Source organism: Oratosquilla oratoria, chromosome 14 (genome assembly GCF_046742065.1).
Source record: "Oratosquilla oratoria isolate Oo_2021 chromosome 14, ASM4674206v1, whole genome shotgun sequence".
In the NCBI taxonomy this organism is placed as follows: domain Eukaryota; kingdom Metazoa; phylum Arthropoda; class Malacostraca; order Stomatopoda; family Squillidae; genus Oratosquilla; species Oratosquilla oratoria.
This window is the reverse complement of record NC_134790.1, coordinates 66429909-66451500: the sequence shown is the minus strand read 5'-3', so window position 1 is coordinate 66451500 and position 21592 is coordinate 66429909. Positions and strand designations below refer to the sequence as shown.

Genomic DNA, 21592 nt, shown 5'->3' with positions numbered 1-21592 from the left:
TGTGTGTGTGTGTGTGTGTGTGTGTGTGTGTGTGTATACGGCTCACATACATGACGAGTAATATAACCCCAGTCATATAACCCACTCCCTAACACACTGTCCAGCACAGGCATTAATCGCTGAATCAAACATCACGAGGCTCTGTGGAAATAGCTGAGTCAATCCTTTTGGCTTCGCAACAACACCTCGACCACCAAACACATGAACGAACACACGCGATCAACCGAGTAGCCACCCAGTACTGACATACGATATTACGTATACTAACGATCCTCCCCTGGATATATAATTAACATGTATGATAGTAGATAGCAATAAGTAATCAATGCAGTTGCCCCACCCTTGTGGGACAACAAAATAAATAAAACAATAAGAGAAGTTCACGATTCAGAGCAACTCTAGATTTTCCTTTACTCATCATTTCCGGGCATCAAAACCAGCTCACACACCCGTGGAGCCGTCGGTTTTAAGTGACGTGCCCTAGTGATAAGACTGTGTAATAGTGTGTGAACTAACTTTGTGTTGGATACGACAATAAAGAAACAAAAACTTAGAGGCGTTTGTGCAGTGAAACCTTTTGGTGATGATGTGACGACCCCGTTACATTTTGTGTCTACAAGTAACGTTGGATGGAAACGATGTAACGATACCGTTACACCCGTCCCGTTACAGTGTGTGTGAGAGAGAGAGAGAGAGAGAGAGAGAGAGAGAGAGAGAGAAAGAGAAAGAATTCACCTATTTACCTAATTGTATTTACTTAATTAATATACAAAAAAGGAGCAATGCCCGTGATATCCTTCCTCTTGCTCTCCAATTATCGTACCTAGCTTCAAATTCATGTCTGCGTCTTGGGTCATGGTCGTATCCATTACTGTCGTTTCGACAACGTATTCTCCAGATTTTATTCCAGTTAACGCCAGATGACTTTTTTTCAGTTTAAGTGATGTCAATAAAGCGAAGTGGTTAAAGATAACATTAAAACGAACAAATTTGATAGTATACCACCTCGCTGATAAGATATATTTCGTTGTTATTCACAACTTTTACAAATCTTTGGGTGTGAACACTGTGCATAAAAACAATAACTTCATATCAAATTTTTCAGGGTACTGAAATATCACATATAACAAATACTGTATACATTCAATTACCATGTATTTAGAAGGATCACTAAGGAGGAGCATGATGACAGGAGACCTTTTGGTCCATAACTAGGTCGAATGCGAAAAAATGATAATAATGATAAATAAATAAATAAATAAATAATAAATAAATAAATAAATAAAAAATATAATAATATAAATAATAACAAATAGAGAAATAGGTAAAGTTATATAATAAACAAATAGGTAATAGTAAATAATAATAAATTGACAGATAAACAATAATGAATGACAATCAAGCAAATAATAATAAACAAAGAAATTATAACAAACAAATAAACAAATAATATAAAATTAATGGCAGGCATTACAGCATCTTGTTTAGGTGTTTATCTAAACAAATCTTAAAGCTTCGAACTGAACTACATTGCACTGCCTCTGCAAGAAGTTTATTCCATTCGTTAACTACACGGTTGGCGAAGTTGTTTCTACTCACTTCCAAATTGAATCTATTTCCTGACAGTTTGAGACCATTATTTCTTGTCGGATTCTCATTCAGTGTCATAATTTTGTCACTTTTGATTTCAATTCCCTTTAGAATCTTAAAGGCCTGTATCAAGTCACCTCTGAGACTACGCTTTTTAAGGGAAAACAGATTCATATGTTTTAGTAGATTTTCGTATAATCTATTTTTGGTATTTGGAATCAATTTTGTAGCTCGTCATTGTACTTTTTAAAATCTGCCAATGTCTTTAACGAGATTCGGTGACTATACGGAAACAGCATATTCCAAATGTGAACGAACTAACAATTTATATAGCTTGTTAATGAGAGGTGGACTTTTGAAGTCAAAATATCGCGTAATCAGCCCTAGAATCTTATTTGCTTTCTCAGAGGCTGAAATATACTGCTTAGATTATTTGAGATCGTTACTGATAATTACGCCGAGATCCTTTTCACCATCCACTTTTGTTAACGAATTTCAAAATAACTTGTAATCGTACTTACATGTTATTTTTACCTATGTGCATAACCTTAATTTACTTGTGTTAAATTTCATTAGCCACTTTTCAGACCATTGCTCTAATTGCTCTAAATCTTCTTGAATATCTAATTGGTTTAAGTGATCATTTGCCATTCCGCAGTTTTGTATCATTAGCAAATTTGGAGACAATAAATTTTAGTCTGTAGTCTATATCATTTATACATACTATAGATAGAAGTGGCCCAAGAACGGAACCCTGAGGAACTCTACTCGTAACATTTTCCCATCTAGAAGTTTTGCCATTTAGAACAACTCTTTATTTTCAATCGTTCAACCAATTACTAGTCTAACTTAATAGGCTTCCACTTATTCCATATAAAGCTAATTTGGTAAATAGTCTTTCGTGGGGGACGGTATCAAAAGCTTTAGCAAAGTCTAAATATATTAAATCTATATTGTTTCTTTTGCCATAATTAGAGATGACTGTGTTGTAGAATTCGAGTAAGTTAGTCGCGCAAGAACGTTTTCGTCTGAAATCATATTGGCTATCATTTATCAAACAGTTACTTTCTAAAAGATGTTCAATAGCATCTCTGATGATAGTATCCATCATTTTTCTACGATTTATGTCAAGCTCATAGGCCTGTAATTATTTTGTTTCTTTTTGTCACCTTTTTTGAATATGGGAGTAACGTTAGTTAGCTTCCATTCTCTTGGGACATCTCCAGATATAAAGGGTTTCTTGAAAATAATTTCTAATGGAACAACAATCTCATTTTTCATTTTCTTTAAAATTCTTGGATGCCAAACGTCAGGCCCTGGTGTTTTATTAACTGAGTTTTTCTACCCACCTTTTAATTTTTTCTTTTGTTACGTTTACCGTAGTAAGTTCACCCTAGACTTTTCACAGGTTTCAGTTTGGAGCTCACTTTGAAGTGTTTCGTTTACGAATACTGAGCTAAAATAGTTGTTTAAAATACCACACATTCTTTCATTTGAATATTCAAGTTGACCGTCAGCAGATAATAGTGGGCCAATGTGATTCCTAATAGCCTTTATATCTCTAATGGATTACAAAGGCGGAGCATGCCGACAAGAGACCTTTTGGTCCATATCTAGGTCGGATGCAAAAAAAAAAAATCATAATAATAATAAAATAATAAATAAAAACTATAATAATGTAAATAATAAATAAAATACATAAATAAATGCATAGGTATAGTTAAATAATAAACAAACAGGTAAATAGTAAATAATAATAAATTAACATATAACTAATAATAAATGAAAACCAAACAGACAAATGATAACAAAACAAAAACAAATAGTATAAGATCAATTATAACCATTACAGCATCTTGCTTAGGTGTTTATCTAAATGATTCTTAAAGCTTCGAACTGAACTACATTGCACTACCTGTGCAGGAAGTTTATTCCATTCATTAACTACACGGTTGGCAAAGTTGTTTCTACCTACTTCCAAATTGAATCTATTTCCTGACAGTTTGAGACCATTGTTTCTTGTCTGATTCTCATTCAATGTGAAAATTTGGTCACTTTTGATGTTGTCAATTCCCTTTAGAGTTTTAAAAACCTGTATCAAGTCACCTCTGAGTCTACGCTTTTTTAGGGAAAACAGATTCATATGTTTTAGTCGATTTTCGTATGATTTATTTTTGACAAATTCTTTGGGATTCTCTTTGGATTTATCAGCGATATGCATTTCGGATTGTCGTTTTCGTGGCTTTTTTTTTTTTAATCTCTCTGTATTATTACATAACTTTGATAGTCATTAGGTGTACCCGAGCATTTGTATTTCTTATAAGCCTGTCTCTTTTTAGCAATAATTCTTTCAGTTTCTTTATCAAGCCATTGTGTATAGCAATATTTGACTTGTGAGCACCTGGCTCTTTTTCTATTAACGGTATGAATATTTGACGTGGAATCCTTCTCTCGTGTATTTCTTACCCGACAGTTGGGACAGTTCCCACCCACGACGACTACGTGGGAGCCGACGGCTGGGGTGGGCTGGGCTACGTGAACAACGGAAGGTTGGAATGAAGATGGAGGAATATGTACATTGACCATCTTGGCTTCTCCTGGTGGGGCCGTGGCGACTTCAGGGGCCCAGCCTGCAGGAGGGGGCTGTTGATAGGTCACAGCCTCCTCGTAGGACGGAGGTGTCTCTGCCGGAGGGACAACGGGTGATATTGTCAAATACATCAGGAATCATTGTTCTGGGTTTAGTTGTCATTACAAGTGTTGCTGATAATATTTGTGAATGTAATAATTGTAATCACTGTCATTATTATCATCACTGTCATCATTAACATTGTAGTTTAGTTAGCATCACCATTATATCTACCACTATCATCACTAACATCATCATCACCATATCAATCACCATCACCAACTTCATCATCATTATTGCTACTATTATTATGTTTATCATATTCACTATCGTCCATTGTCCCTTTTATTGGTATGATTATAATTGTCATAATTGATCACCTTTGTTATATTGTTATTTCTTTTAATCTCAATGACATTATTCATTTTACTCGTATCATTATCAAAATTAAGATTATTGTTATTGTGACTGTTGTTATTATTATTACCATTGTTTTTATTCACACTTATAATTGAAATATTATTTAGAACTAATTAATGATAATTAATTATAGAATATACTCCGTAGAGATCTTTAAGATACTAAAAAAGTATCACATTGTAATATTATTTCTTACTTTATGGAAACAGTAGACACGAAACGGATCAAAGTTAATTAGATCGAATTTCTTAGGTCTGCTAGGGGGAAATAACGTGTACTGTATACCAGGGCAAACAAAGGGATATGCATATATACCCTTTCCCTTTATAAATAGGGTGGACGAGTCAAAACATGACTTGATTCTCCGTAAGATAAAATAAAATAAAATAAGAATGGGGACCCCTAGTCCACTCACTCCGCCCCTTTTAGTCATCCGACACACACAAGAATAAGGTGACGGCATTCGTGTTCCACCGCCACAAAAGTATGAGATAGAAGAGGTGGTGTCCTAGGAGTGGTAAAGAAAATATTTAAGAATGGCAAAAAACGAGGGATAGTGACGATTAAAAAAAGTTCTCACCATTCCCCTAATTGGAGGTTTGTCTTCAAACGATGAAGAATGATGCGTGACTGATCCGTATGGGTGTCAACAAAGTCCCTAAAGTATCTACATCATACAATTATGCATCCAATACCCCAATACAAGGAAACAAATCTACTCATTCTTATTGATAAAACTAATTATAATTTCGCTAGATGAGAGAGACATGGACGGAACTTTCCCTCGGCCATATCAGATCGCCTGTTGGCAGCCGGGGGTAAAATTTATAAGTTAATATTGGCAGTTAAAGGCTTAGATGCACACCACAAAATTGTTTTCCAATGTCGTTGACCCCCTACACCGACCGCTCGCACAAGTGTGGCGGGATATTGTCCGCTGACGAAATGACGTGTTTCAACGATTATATTTCGCAGTGGAGGGGTTGAGCATGATTATGGTTGTTTATTTTTTTATGTTTTTCGTCGTACGGTTTCATTGAAAAAAAAAATCTCAGCCTTGCAATTGGCCATATAGACATAAATTTAGTATTGCATATACACCGCCGAATTCGTCGCCTTCCTTAAAATGTAAAACGAAAAATGTAGATTCAGAAAGTTAGGAAAGAATTTCTCAATATAAAAACATATCTATTTACCTTTAGGTGTGGCCATGGCTGTGACTTCTGGTACTCTGAAAAAGTGAATGAAACATGATTTGAAAGAACAGTTAGAGAATAACTATTTGTGCATAGTAAAGATGACTGCGAGTATACAACACCACAGAGGCTGGACTCCGAAAGTCTGGCGTAAAGTAATCTGAATGGGATACAGACTCTAAGTGACATCAGTTATAATATTTAAAAATTCAATGTTTTTGACTTCGTAAACAATTGTATCTTATATTCCTTGTAAGGCGGAGTGTCTCACAAAACGAGGAAAGGTTATAGTGGATTGGCTAGTGAGGTTGTCTAATGCGTGCCTAAGGGAGAGGATTGTGCCGGAAGACTATAGGAATGCTTGTATTGTTCCGCTTTACATGAGGAAGGGAATAAATGTGAATGCAGTAGTTTTAGAGGAATCAGATTGTTGAGCGTAGTTAGACATATGGAAAAGTGTTAATTGAGAGGATTGAGAGAGGAACAGAGGGAGTATTTGGTGAGGAATAGTGTGCGTTTAAGAAATGTGGAGAGTACATAGATTTTTTCTCGATAAGTTTTTTAGTTAAAGGTAAGATTTTTTTTCTTTCCTCATGAATTTAGAGATCGCTTATGACAGAGTGAACAGGAGGTTTTTGTTGGATGCATCGCAGATATATGGGATAGGAGGAAACCTGTTAAGGATAGTCAAAAGTTTTTACATTAGCAGATCTTGTTTATGGGTTGGGAATGTTAAAAATGAGTGGTTTAAGATGAAGGTAGATCTGCGCCAAGGATGTGTTATGTCACCATGGTTATTCAATGTGTACATGGATGGAGTTGTACGTGAGGTAAATGCGAGGGTGATGGGCAAAGGATTAGTGATGGTTAGAAAGAGTGGAGGGAAATGGAAGGTGAGCCAGTTGTTGTTTGATGATGACACTGCGCATGCGGCTGGGTCGGAGGAGGGTCTAATACAATGACGGAGTATGTGAAAGTGTGTGATAGGAGGAAGGTGGTGGGTTGCACAAGGAATGAGGGTGGCAGTAAGCTGGAGGTAGGTCTTATAGGAGAGAGGCTAGATGAAGTGGATAGCTTTAAGTATTTAGGATCCCATGTAGCAGGTAATGGAGGAGTAGGGGTAGAAGTGAATTGTAGAGTGAGGGAAGCAAGTAAATGTCTTGGAGGACTGAAAAGTGTCTTGAGAAATAGGTATCTGGGTATGGATACAAAGAGAAAATAATATGAAGGGGTGACCATATCTATAACACTGTATGGAATTTAAGAAAGGTGGAAAGGAGAAAGTTAGATATGTTTGAGATGAAGTGTTTGTGAAGTATGACGGAGGTTACGAGAATGAATAGTGTGAGAAATTAGGAGGTGAGGAGGAGAGCGGGAACGGGAAGGGAACAAGTAGATAGGACTAATAAAAGAATACTGGGATGGATTAGTAACATGGCAATAATGAACGAGGAAAGACTAGAAAAAAAGAGTAGGGGTGGGTGGAGGAGTGAACTTGAGGGAAAGACCGAGAATGAGATAGATAGATGAAATGGAAGGTGCCTTGAGTACAAGGAAAGTATCTGTTCAGCAGAGAAAAGAACAATCAAATGATAGGTGTGGATTGAGAATGGTTGTGAATTGACAATAAAATGACGCGGAATAAAGAAATCTATCCCCACATTTTCTCACTTTGAGTGTGGGAACGAGGAGGGAGGGTCGCCATGTAAATGAAAGGGTGGAGTCTGCTGTGGATGAGCTCAGTTGCTGCATTTCTTCTGACCCGGGCAGTGGGCAGGAGACATGGTCGACTCCTCATTCATAAGGAGCTAAGATGAAAGAGAAACAAATGAGCGATGAATGAAAATAGGATTGGTAAGGGAGGGTGTGCATGCCTTGGCTAGCTACCTCCCTTATAAGGAGAAAAAGGCTTTTAGTATACAGATAGATAGATAAATAGATAGATAGATAGATAGATAAATAGATAGATAGATAGATAGATAGATAGATAGGTAGGTAGGTAGGTAGGTAGGTAGATAGATAGATATAGCGATAGATAGATAGATAGATAGATAGATAGATAGATAGATAGGTAGATAGATAGATAAAGAGATACATACATAGATAAATATATTGATAGATAGATAGATAGATAGATAGATAGATAGACAGATAGATAGATAGATAGAGCGATAGTTAGATAGTTTTCCGTGTCATAACGTTTGTAAGCCAATTTCTTTTGATTGTTGTCCTGCAGTGATCTGGTTTGGCGAGTTTCAGGAAATGGCCCCGGAGATTGCCGGCATTGCGTTAGAGGAATCTGGTGTTGGGGATACCCTCAAAGCCAGGCATCAGCTTGTAGGTCTCGATCATACCACGTCACTAACAGTAATGTTTATCTATGACGAATGATAAGCCCTTAGCTATTTGGAAAGAAATACCAAGGACGGGATTTAGACTCTTGGATAGGTAATCTTATTGTATTCCTGCGAAATGCAAAAAAAAAAAAAAGTGTATTCTCACTGAGGTGTAAGCTAGATTGATATGGAAATTAGTCTTTCTATATCAAAGGTTTCTTCCCCCTTATGTATGAAGGATCGACCCAGCCTCCCGTCCACTGCTCGGGTCAAAAGCAATGGAGAAATATAATATAGTACATCTCAACAGGCCCAGCTGCTTCATTTACACAGCAACCCTTCTTCCTCGTCCCCTCCTGCCAAAGAATGAGAAGACAAGGAGAAATCCCTTTGTACCGCGTCAATATATCGTCCATTCACAAACATCCTCCAATCACGCCTGACCTTTGACAGCTTCCTTCCCTACTCAACAGACATTTCCCTTTTACTCAAGCACCATCATTCCACCTCATTCTCGGTCTTCCCCTCAAATTCATTCTATCCACATCCGCCTTCCACCCTTTTTGCTAGTCTTTCCTCACTCATTCTTTCCATATGCCCACACCACCCCAATATTCTTTAATCAACCCAATCTCCCAGTTCCCTTTCTAACCCTGCTCTACCCTTACCTCCTCATTTCTCACTTTATATATATCCTCGTAGCTCACACCATACTTCTCGAACACATTTAAGTTACTCCTTTTTGATTCCGTTAATTCCAACCTTATCAGCTAACTCCCTTTCCATTCCCGCTCTCATCCTCACCTTGTTATTTCTCACTCTATCCATCCTCGTAATTTCTACCATACTTCTCAAACACTTTATATCAAACTTATTTAAGTTTCTCCTTTCTGTTTCCCTTAATATCCAAGTCTCTGTCCCATACAATGTCATAGGCACAATCACCCCTTCATATAGTCCTCTTTTTATATTCATTTTCAGTTACCTATGTCTTATGACACTTTTCAGTCATTTATGACTTGATTTCATCACTTTACAGTTTACTTCCACCCCTACTCCTCCATTGCCTGCTACGTATGTCCCTAAATACTTAGAAATATCCACTTCCTGTAGACTCCCTCTTATAAGACTTACCTCCAGCTTACTGCCATTCTTACCCCTTGCACATATTATAACCTTGACTTTACTCATATTTACTCTCAGCTTCCTCCTATCACACACCTTTCCAAACTCCATCACTAACTTCTTAAACCCTACACCGACCCATCCGCGTGTACAGTGTCATCATCAAACAACCAGTGGCTAACCTTCCGTTCCCCCCTCTCCCTAACCATATTTAACCCTCTGCTTATCAGCCTCGCATTTACTTCCCATACCGCCCTATCCATGTATACATTGAACAGCCATGGTGATATGACATAACCCTGGCGCAGACCCACTTTCACTTCAAACCATTCACTCTCACCATTCCCAACCCTAACACAAGCTATGATACTCACATAAAAAGAGTTTGACTGCCTTTAACAGCTTTCCCTCGATAACAAATGTCTGCAATACCTCCCACGCAGCATTTCTGTCCACCCTGTCATAACCGTTCTCCAAATCCATAACGGTCAATAAATCTACCCCAATCTTTTTTTAATATTGCTTCTTTTTTATTTGGTAAATTTTGGGAGAATAAGTAGCATTTATTTGCTTCTGGTAGGCCTATTGTTAAAGTAGTTTTGCTCTTGTATGGTGACTAGCTCTAAAAATAGTGTATGATATCCGTCGAAGAATAGGACACAGGGATACCAACATGTGGCACAGGTCTCGAATTTTTCAAACCACATTGCCTATGTGTCACCTTGTTTAGTATAGTATTACAAGAATACTTTTAGGAGGAGTTATGTGAAATTAATTATGTTCCTTAGCTAACACATCTAACAGTTAATCACCACATTTAAGTTAATCAAAATTAGCAGAGTGAGATGGTACTTAATAACCCAGTGAATCTTGATGACACGTCACAATTTTTCTTTAATTATCATACTATCTTCTACCCCAGAATGTATCATCAGATTTTCTCCCTCCCCGTTACCTCCCCGCTATCACCCCCGAGCAAGATTCATGTAGCCTCCTCAACAACTCCCTTCAGCTATCACTCACTCTGACCTCACCTATCTTCCATAGCATCCTTTTTTCTCCAAAACACTTCTACCATTTCCACAAATAAGACTGCAGACAAGAGCAAAGATTATATCGATATAAGTTCAAGAACGGTGACAGGTTACACCTGTAGATACATGACTGATAGTTTCGGCACACCCATCCCAAGTGCCACTACCACCTTGAGCCTGTCGTCAGCTTTAGATGCCCACCGCCGGTTATCACAACACATGCGTCATCATTCATACCCTTCCAGAACCCTTTCTCACAACATTCCTGAGTTCATTAGTCAGCCCAAAGAACGCTATTGTGCTTCCATCCTGACCTCGATAGGTGGAGCCTGCGCATCCGGGATTCACCGTGAAAAAGACAGGTTTCAAAATAGTAAGGTCAGCTTCCGTAAACGGTAACCCACGTGTATTTTTTAGCCCCATTGCATTTAAATTAATAATTTTCAACCACAGGTGAATTTATCCCAGGGATGTAAAAAATACAGGGTAGAGGATAAATATATTAATGTGGTTAAAGATAACAAAGCAAACACCATTTGAGGACGAAGACATGTTTCAAAATAGTAAGGTCAATTTCCGTAAACAGTAACCCACATATATTCCTTATCCCAGTTTCAGTTAGATCAAAAGTTTTCAACCACAGGTGAATTTATCTCAGAGGTGTAAAAAATACAGGGTAGGGGATAAATATCTTAATGTGTTGAAGATAGCAAAGCAAACACCATTTACGAACGAAGCATATACTGAATATACAAAATTTTGCACGTTAGTGCTTTTTCATATACAAAAACAAAGAACACAACCTCTAGTCACATGAGAGCTTTAGAAGAAAAGAGAACAGGGCAGATAAAGGATGGGAAAGAGGCGCAAATTACATGGCCAGGGCAACTCACGAATGGCTTTACAACTTTTTTTTTTACAATGGAAATAAATTGATTAATGGGAAAGCAATGTTAAGTATACCCTTTATTTTGCTTTATAGTATTTAACCCTCAAATTACCGCTGATTCCAGATACCTCTTTCTTATCCTGTTGGTTTCACACATAATTAATCCCTTATTCCTTGTCATTAAATGGCTTATGTTATCCCGGTGTTACACATGCATTAGTAATGGTATTATTTCGAACGTCATTGTGGTGTTCACGAATGTGTGTTCGAAGTTGCGTGACGTTTCACCGATGTAATAAAATTTACATCCTTCACATGGGATCTTGTAAACATCAGAATTGATGTCCGTCTCTTTCTTTTTTCTCTTTCATTTATGTACATATATACCAAAAGGCCTCTTCCCTATATAAGGGAGACAGTCGGTCAAGGCATATACCCACCTTTCGCCCATCTCAACACTCATTTGCTTTACTTCTATGTTAACTCCTTATGTACGAAGGGCTATCCTGTCCTCCGCCCACTTCTTGGGTCAAAAGCAATGCAGCAAGATACAGCACTTCCACAGTAGGGCCCGACAGCCTAAGTTGGTTTACTCCCATCGCTTCATTACATAGTGACCCTCCTCCCTCATAGACCATTCACTAGTAATAAGAGAAGAGGATAAATCCCTTCGGGCCGCATTAACTTGTCATCCATTCGCAACCACTCAAAAGACACTCGACATTTACCCAGGGCCCAATTCACCCCATCCATTCATCTCGTTCTCGGTCTTCCCTCAAGTTCATTCCACCTACCTATATCTTCCATACTCATTTTGCTAGTCTTTCCTCATCCATCCTTTCCATATGCCCGAGCCATTTCAGCTCCCTTTCCACCCCTGCTCTCCACCTCACCTACATATTTCTCACTCTATCCATCCTCGTTACCCCACCATATATCTTAAACACTTTATCACAAACATATTCGAAATCTCTCTTTCTATCTCCATTGACTTCCAAATCTCTTCCTAGTACAGAGTCGTAGGCACAACCACCCCTGCATATAGTCTTCTCTTTGCGTCCATCCCCAGATACCCATTTCCCACGACACTTTTCAGTCCCCAAAGACATATACTTGCTTAACCCCCTATAAGTTTACCTTCACCCCTACTCCTCCATTTCCTGTTACATGTGACCCTAAATATTTAAGACTCTAATTCCTCTAACCTCTCTCCTTTAAGATTTAACTCCAACTCACTGCCACCTCCTCCCCCTAGTATATATCATCACCTTGTTTATACCCACATTTACTTTCATCTTCTTCCTCTCACATATTCGTCCAAACTGTGTCACTAGCTGCCTTAGGTCCTCCTTTGACTCAGCCATAAGCGCATTTTCATCACCAAACAAACAACTTCCCTCCGCCTCTCACTAGCCATCTCCAATCTCCTGCCCATTACCGTCGCATTTACTTCCCGCACTACCAAATCCATGTACATGTGAAACAAACATGGTGACATTGCATAACTTTGACGCAGCCCCATCTTCACCTCAAACCAATCACTCTTACTATTCCCCTTCCTAACACAAGCTCTTCTACTCAGGCAAACATAGTCGACTGTCATTAATGATTTCTCTTTGTCCCATATATCTGAAACAGCTCCTACAATACCTTTCTGTCGACCCATGACTTAATCATTAAATGGACTGGAATAAGTTTGAGTCAATTATAAGTGAAACCGACAGGATAAGAAGGGGGTGTCTGTAGGCAGCTGTAATTTGAGGGTCTAATACTGTAGAATAGACCAAAGTTATATTCTACACTGCATCTCCAGTAGTTCATTTATTATCCGTGGTGAAAAAAGGTTTTCGAAGGCCTTCCGTGAATTGCCCCGGTCACGTGACCTTCATTGCCCTTTCACCGCATTTACCCTCCTTGTGTCCCTTTTGTATTCTGCATCTTTATACTTGAAAAAAACTCAATCGAGCAAAACTTTGAACATTCAATAAAGGATTCGCAGCCAAATGGCGTTTACCTTAAATGTATCATACCTAAAATTTAGTATCAATTCTGTATTGCGCTAGCCACATTTTATGTATATGAATGGAATGTATATAATTTTCTTTATAAAGATTAAAGGTGTTTTCTTATTTTTATGTCAACCATGCATTTTTGTGTGACAACACCGAGTACGCGTTGGGAATCATTAGTGTGAAGGCTAATCCCTATAGTACCAGACTTTACTCTAAATCAAATTATATCGTTTGGCTTTATCATTATCGCAGCTGAAATAAACTTAACGTCCAAGTTGGCCCTGACGACTTTAGTACGGCTGAACCAAAACAAGAAATTATCCCTTTAACTACGTTTTTGAGTCAAACAAAATAACCTGGCGTTAACTAGAATAAAAGATGAAAAGCATGCCATCTTAGCGAAGGAGTAAAGCCTGTATCTTACTGAACACATTTTTTCGTGACTTCCGTACTGCGAATTCATTAGACCAGAAAATACTTCCCTTGCACTATTATCCTTAAAAAATTATACATGTGTCAAATGAGATTTTCATTCTATTAAAAGACTGTATAGGAGTGGTTGCTGATATGTATCTAGTTAAGCCACACAACCTAGACACGCAATACTAGTCGTCTTCCACGCTTGCATAAAAGCTGCTACCCTTCGTGTCCAAAGTACGTTTATCACCGGACAACGACAGAAAGTAAAGGACTTCACATCTCTGGGAGAGTTTTCAAGTAAGTCTATATGGTACTAGGGGGTGGGGTTGGGTTTATGGACAAGTTTAAAAGATGATTAGTATCATAAGACTTACCTTAGGCATCCTGTATCCATTATAAGACCTTTTTCATCCATAACTAGCCAAGATCAACATGATATGTCATGAATAGATACAATTATATTAAGACTGCTGACGTCATAACTAGTACAAATTCATGGGATGTTCCTAATTACGTCACTGTATACTCGTGATCTAACTTAGACTCATGACGGAGTTCTGTCTACGTCGTACTTGATGCTGATCAAGGCAGAATACTTTACCATAACCTTGACGATTCTGGACCAAAAGGTAGGTACCAAGGATGTATAACTATCAAACTTGGTAGATACCAACCTAGGTTACAGGAACCCTAAAACTTAGTATCAAGATTAAGCTGTTCATAACGTAAATCAATGAAATTTCCCGGAATATGGGGAAAATGTAGAGAAACATTTCTGTTCTTATCTACTAGAGATAAGCACAGATTATCTGAGATATTTGTTCTCCATTGTCGACATTTTGGACAATGTCGATTTTGAATTGTTCGCCGAAAGTCAGATGATATAAAACACTTTTTAACGTTCAACCTTTTTTTTGCCGCCAATCTGTATTTTCTTTTACATTATGAGCGAAATGTTATGCAAACACTGCATTGCCACACTCTATAACAAAACAAAAATCTAACAATATCAACTAATTTCACTAAACCAAGTCCCATGGTTCTTCCAAGAAAATAAATGCATTTTATATATGTTAAAACGTCGTTAATGAATAACAACCGAGCTTACCAATAAGCACTGTGCACTATTACGAATCAAGCACCAAAACTCCACCTCTGTTCTAACAATACCTGACGAGTGCCCAATGCCATCCAGCGATTTAGCTCCAGTATCCTGCTGATTGATGTGGCTGCTTATCTCTCACCTTATCTCTTCGTCAGAATGTCGCTCGATCTTATCAATCACGTCAGAGATATGAATAGCTCTCCATTCGTCAGGGCTAGCGCCATAATACCGGAAATCACGTGACCATGTCATTATTTAAACTGAAATGAGCTTAACCCTTTCTTTACACAAATGACGTCACAGGGATGAATATGATCATAGGTTGAAGGTCCTTGAAGAATACTCCAGGGTACTGGTGACGAGTATGATAAGTAAACTAAAAGAGTGACAGATACAGGAAACGACCGCGTTTGGAAGAGGATCAAATCTAATGCGTCACATTTCTGTGGACTGCTCGGGCGTACGTACTTACAAAGTAATACTAATCATGCCGTACACAAATCGGATAATACGATGCATTGTATTATGTTAAGAGTGGTCATTCTGTCACGCAGTGAGGGTTTATGATTGGGTTCTTTGGGTTTCGCGCGAAGTGATATGCTGGTTGAAATTTCGTCTTACTTTTCTTCGTTCTTCGGTAGACCAAAAAATCGGAGAGCATTCGGAGCGCGCTTGGAACCTTAAAGGTCACGCATGAACTATGTCAACGGCCATGAGGATCCTGCGTTTGATATATTTCTAGTATATGCAGTATGTGACTGAGACAAGATATTACACATGGCAATACAAGTTGTAGGATGAGCGGTAAGGTTATACATAAGGGTACATGGAAATACATATATATATATATATATATATATATATATATATATATATATATATATATATATATATATATATATATATATTGTATGATACAGCAACACACCATGCAGTGTGACACACATTACATGCATTGGGCGTCCGTCCATCTGACTTGTCACATATCCACAACAACCTAGCGGCAGCCAGAATAAAGGGGTGATCACACTGAGTTATTTTTCCTCCCCTATCCTATCTCCAACCTCCAGTTAAATAACTAGAACATGCCTTCGATAACAGAAACTTGGACTTCTCCAAGAACATTTCAACAGTATGTTTAACATTACTATAGGTTTATAATATCTTAGTTCATTATTCATATTTGGTATGTACGACGGAAAGATTTGGACAATTAAATATTGTAATCGAAGTCGTTTTTACTCAAATGAACTCTCAACTGTTGGCGCTGATGAAACCCGTGGAAGCCCACTGTGATAACCCGGTAAGGTGCACCCGTAAGTAGATAGGGTCAGATGAGTCTTGATCTATCAGTCCCAGGTACCACCTTTAAAGGAGGGAAAAGAGGAAGTTGGTGGTTGGAAGAAAAGGGGTGAATGGTTCGTCAAGAGAAGCAGAAATGGGGATCCTTTATCAACAACTAATCTCCTTGGATCATATAAAGACTCCCCCCCCCTCAACGAAGAGTTCATGGGTAACTTCCATTTGGTCTGCTCCCATTTCGTCTACTTCTATTTCGTCTGTTTCCCATATCGTCTATTTTCAATTCTAGTACTCGTATTATCACCACTTTTCCCATTTCATCTAATTTTGTCTACTCTTACTTCTTACTTCAGCTCCCAGTAGTAGGCGTTATGCCTGTCAGTGGTTCCAGCATGTTCCTCCATCTGGCTCTATCATGGAAGGCCCCTTCCTCCCTTAGAGTTTCGATGTTGGACAAGTCATGTCTGCTGAGGACTTCTTCAACATTTTCTTTCTATCTCTTTCTCGGTTTTCCTCTTAGCCTTCTTCCGTCAGGCATCCACTCCCAACATCCCCTTGCAATTCGTTCTTCATCCATTCTTTCTAAATGTCCTAACCATCTTAACTGGGCAGTATCTATTTTGCATAGCATGGAACAGACGACAATGCATTTCCTTATATCTTCGTTTTTTAGTTTACCTCTCCTCGTTTATCCAACTATGGCTCTCAATGGTCTCATTTCCGCTATCTAGATCCTGCACATGTCTACGTTTGTCATTACCCAACTTTCTGAACCATATGTTAGGGTAGGTGTCAAGACAGTATTGAAAATAATCCTTTTCACTTCTAAAGGTACATGTTTTTCCTTTATTTGGCCAGAGAGCTCCAACATTTGCACTAAATTTATCTATTTTTTCTGAAATACCCCTCTTATTTCCATTCTCCTTAGTGACTACACTTCCAAGATATTTGAAGATGTTTGTATTTTTTATCATCTTATTTCCTATGGTGATGCTGAACTCATATTCTTCTCTTCTGTTAACGGTAAGTATCTCTGTCTTTTCTACATTCATTTTCATGCCTTTCCTTATAAAGCACTCATTCCACCTTTTTAAGTCTTCTTCGATCTCTTCCCTATCTGTACTCCATTCAGCAATATCATCTGCATCAGTCATTATTCTGTTCTTATAGCTTTCTTCTTTACCGTCTTTAAAATCCTCTATTACAGTTTCCATATATGCTATAAAGAGCAGAGGGGATAACACACTTCCTTGTTTAACACCTGTTTCCACAGGGAACCGCTTTTCTGACCCCTTTGATGCTCTGACACTGCATACACAGGGGTAATACAAAATTTTTATAACTTTCTTTAGATGTCCCTTGACACCATACCTCTCCTCCATACATCTCCATACCTTTTCGCGAGGTATTGAATCAAAAGCCTTCTGTAGATCAATAAAAGCGATGTACTGGCTTTGGTTATACTCCATGCCTTCTCTATCACCATCCTTAGTCCAGAAGTTAAGTCCGTTACTGATCTATTACTTCTGTAACCATGCTGCTCCTCTCCTAAAATTGGTTCTACTAGGTCTCTTGTACCGGGTGGCTACAAGAAATGAAAGTCAATAATGGGAAGTACAAAGTAATCTCTGATACCACTGACAACTAATGCGTGTGAATACAAAGAGAGCTGGCTCCCAACTGACGCCAAGCCGCCAATTGGCGCCAAAAGACGCGCATCGCATTTGTGATATCCAATATAATTACAAATATACACAGTGATTACACATAATTACAGTAAATAATAAGACAACAAACAACAAAACATATGACAATTTTATAAAGAGGGGGAAACATACAATTCCCCAAATAAGCAACACACAATTACAATGTACGATAATAATGGTATGATGTACAATCATACCACGCTAACACATCGCTCGGCCAGCACCACTCGGTGACCCCACCGAGCAAACAAGAAAAAGACTGACCGAGGCAAGGAGAATCCAAAACACACAAGGACAAACCACACACACACCACATATGCAACAGTGGCAGACAAAAGTGTGGGAAAAATGGATACAATAGCACACCCAATACATTAAATAAACACATACATAATTAATTACATAAAGACAATACATACAAACACATAAAGGAACATAAGACTGGCGCCAGTTAACAAAAATACAAATGCAGCAATTGCCGTACGTCCGGGACATGATACTTAATATCTAAACACGACAAAATACAATTCAAAACAGTACACTTAAGAGCTAAACAATAGTTACACATTATAACCAAGAAAGGGACACCAAAAAAAAATGGGAAACATCACAAAGAATACATAATAGTACACAATGAAAGTTTAGGTAATTACAGGACCCCTTGACCTAAGGTCATAATTATGAGGGGTAGATAAACAAGGCATAGTTCTTACAGTGGGCCCTGGAGGAGGCCGGGTAAAGGCAGGGATAGGCACTTGAGTCTTCTTGAGCCTATCAGAGTGTGAAATCTCGCCAAGGCCTGTAGAAGGGTAAAAAATCCTGAACTTGTTAGGGTGTAGGCGTTCAGTCACCAAAAGGGAGCCTTCAAATTTACAATTCAATTTCGACTGGCGATCAGGCATGCTTTTGAAGACATAATCACCAACACCGATGGACACAAGTTTTGCACGAGCATGTTGTTGTTTCAACGTGTCGCCCTTTGAAACATCCAGTTTATCTCTTACAGAATTATAAATGGCATGAATCACATGACTCTGGACTTTACTATAGTCATCTAAATTGTAGAGGGGACGAGCAGGGCTTTCAAGCACATCATATGGGAGCCGTTTCTCAACTCCAAAGATAACATGATGAGGCGTTTTGCCCGTCGAAACATTAATGGTACTATTGATACAAGCACTGACATGGGGAAGCCAATCCTCCCAAGACTCATGAAGATTACTAGCAAGGTGACGTAGGATCTCTAAAATTTTCCTGTTCGTCCTCTCAACAAGACCATTGGACGCCGGATGATAAGCAGTCACGAACGTCTGTTTGATGCCGTAACGTTCGCAAATACCTGCCAAAACCTCGTTCCTAAATTCCGTCCCATTATCACTAAGGAGCACCGAAGGAGTGGTGTATGGACACAACACATGGGAAACTAAAGCATGTGCTACAACTGGTGCAGATTTGTTACGTAAGGGAGCTAAGACTACAAAACGACTAAAGTGGTCCACACACACAAGGACATACACAGAGCCTTGAGTGCTACGAGGCAGTTGCAAAAGGTCTATAGCCACAGTCTGAAAAGGGCGAGAAGGAGTAGGGTACTCTAAAATGGGAGCAGTGCTCGTAGAACCTTTGTTCTGGGCACAAGAACTACACCGGGCCACATGAGAGGTAATGTCTAGTCGCATTTTAGGCCAATAATTCTTCTTCCGTGCCATAGCCAGAGTTTTGTCACGACCTGGTTGACCAGCCTGAGGGGCATCATGAGCAAGGGACAAAACAACGGGAACTAGAGACTCAGGGATCACTAACTGTGCCACATCTTGCTCAAACACTTCCACATTACGAATGAGAACCTTGTCCTGCAGGGAAAATTGGGACAGAGGTACTGGTAAAGCTGATAAGGTGGAATCATCACCAGACTCCAAAGCATAAATGACTGCAGACCAAACAGGGTCTTCACGCTGAGCTTTGGCCAGATCTTGCAGGGAAAAGTTATGAATCACTGTAACAGCAGCAACAGGGATATTACGTGAAAGTGCATCAGCAACGTGGTTCGCACGCCCTGGGATATGTTTAAGGGTTGGATTGAATTCCTCGATCGTGAGGAACCATCTGGCTAGACGGCCTGAAAGATTTTTGTCCTTGAAAAGCTGAGTGACAGCAGTGTGGTCCGTGTAGACTGTAATAGGATATCCAAAAAGGATATCACGGAAATGCTTTAAAGCCCACACCACTGCCAGAGCCTCTAAATGAGTAACAGAGTAACGGGACTCAGGCTTATTAAGAATGCGACTAGCATATGCAATAACATGAGGTCTACATCCATCTACTTGTTGCATGAGTACAGCTCCAATGCCTGTACCAGAAGCATCTGTACAAATGGTAAAGGGGATACTATAATCAGGGAAGGCCAACACAGGCGCTTCAGTAAGAGCAAGCTTCAAGGAATCAAAACTTTTCTGATGAAAATCACGCCACTGGAAGGAAGAGTCCTTCTTGAGGAGGCGAGTGAGAGGAGAAGCAATTGAAGCAAAGTCTTTAATGAATGCACGATAGTATCCTGCAAGTCCAAGGAAGGAACGTACATGTTCAACTGTCTTCGGTATAAGGAAGTCTCTCACCGCTTTGATTTTATCACCTGTGGTGTGGATACCATGTTTGTCTACAACATGACCTAGGAATTGGATACTAGACTTGAAAAAGGAACACTTGGGTAAGTTGAGTTTCAACCCAGCTTCAGCAGAACGTTGCAAGACCATGGGCAACTTAGTAAAGTGGCTTTCCACATCTTTGGAAGCTAAAATCAAATCATCCAGGTAAACAAAAAGTCCATTCCCAACTAAGCCATGAAAAATGGAATAAACTAAGCGCTGGAAAATCAAAGGAGCATTCCGCAAACCCATGGGGCAACGAAGCCATTCATAGTGCCCACTGAGAGTCGAGAAGGCCGTGACTTTACGAGACTTCTCCTCCAGAGGTATCTGCCAAAAACCTGCTTTTAAATCGAAGGTGGTGAACACCGTATTACCAGTGCCAATGGACTGAAGAAGCTCGCTTAAGAGAGGCAGAGGATAATGGTCTGGAATAGTGACCTCGTTAACTCTCCTGTAATCAACAACAGGACGAAAAGATCCATCTTTCTCAGGCACCAGGAGAAGAGGTGAGTTCCACTCTGAGTGGGACTCGTGTACAACACCTTCACGCAATAAATCGTCAACCAAAGACTGGGCTATAAGCCGACGAGAGTGAGGTAGCCTGTCAGAGGGGACGTAAACAGGACGAGTACCTCGCTGAAGATCAATACTATGAACCACACGGTCCGTAACCCCTAACGGATCACCTGGTAAAGCCAAAGCCTGACGGTAAGTAACTAACAGGTCAAGGAGACGAGGCGTCTCTTCAGGAAAATCAATCTCGCCTACAAACGTGGCAAACTCAGAAGCTAAGTGAGCAGGGTCACGTGTTGGAGGAGACTGTAGTACAGAAGCTGCTATAATAGGCGAGTCCTGGAAAGTAGCAACGTGTACCACCTCAGAGGAGCCTAAGTGACTGCCAGGAGAGAGAGGAATAGGAGCACCCGTGACATTGGTTACCATCGCCGTGGTGACATGATCCTCGCGAACAGTGGAGAGAGTTCCTTCTAGTGCAAGCCGACGAATACGAACAGAGTCAGACAAAGAGAGAACGTCAGACCCTATCGGAGCACTTGAGATGCGCACCGGAACAGGAACAGAACTTGAAGGTGCAATAAGATGCTCTCCTATAACAACAGCAGCACAATGAGAAACAAGGTTAGAGCGCTTAGAAGTTGGTAAAGGCACATGTGCGGACTGA

At 39.3% G+C, this 21592-nt stretch overlaps 1 protein-coding gene across 4 annotated transcripts in view; it reads right to left on the bottom strand.

The window, feature by feature from the left end:
* Positions 1-14932, bottom strand: part of LOC143032908 (membrane protein BRI3-like) — a 16527-nt gene extending 1595 nt beyond the window's left edge. Inside the window, exons 1-4 of one of the 4 annotated variants that reach the window (XM_076198162.1) lie at positions 14760-14851; positions 7507-7643; positions 5836-5870; positions 4057-4274 (exon numbers count right to left, since the gene is read on the bottom strand). In XM_076198162.1, coding sequence (XP_076054277.1) covers positions 4057-4274; positions 5836-5851 — 234 coding nt within the window. In that variant the 5' untranslated portion in view covers positions 5852-5870; positions 7507-7643; positions 14760-14851. Of the gene's footprint in view, positions 1-4056; positions 4275-5835; positions 5871-7506; positions 7644-14025; positions 14149-14759 lie in introns of those variants that run through there. The other 3 variants (XM_076198164.1, XM_076198161.1, XM_076198160.1) reach the window with 3 other exon arrangements.
* Between the last annotated feature and the right edge of the window lie 6660 nt (positions 14933-21592).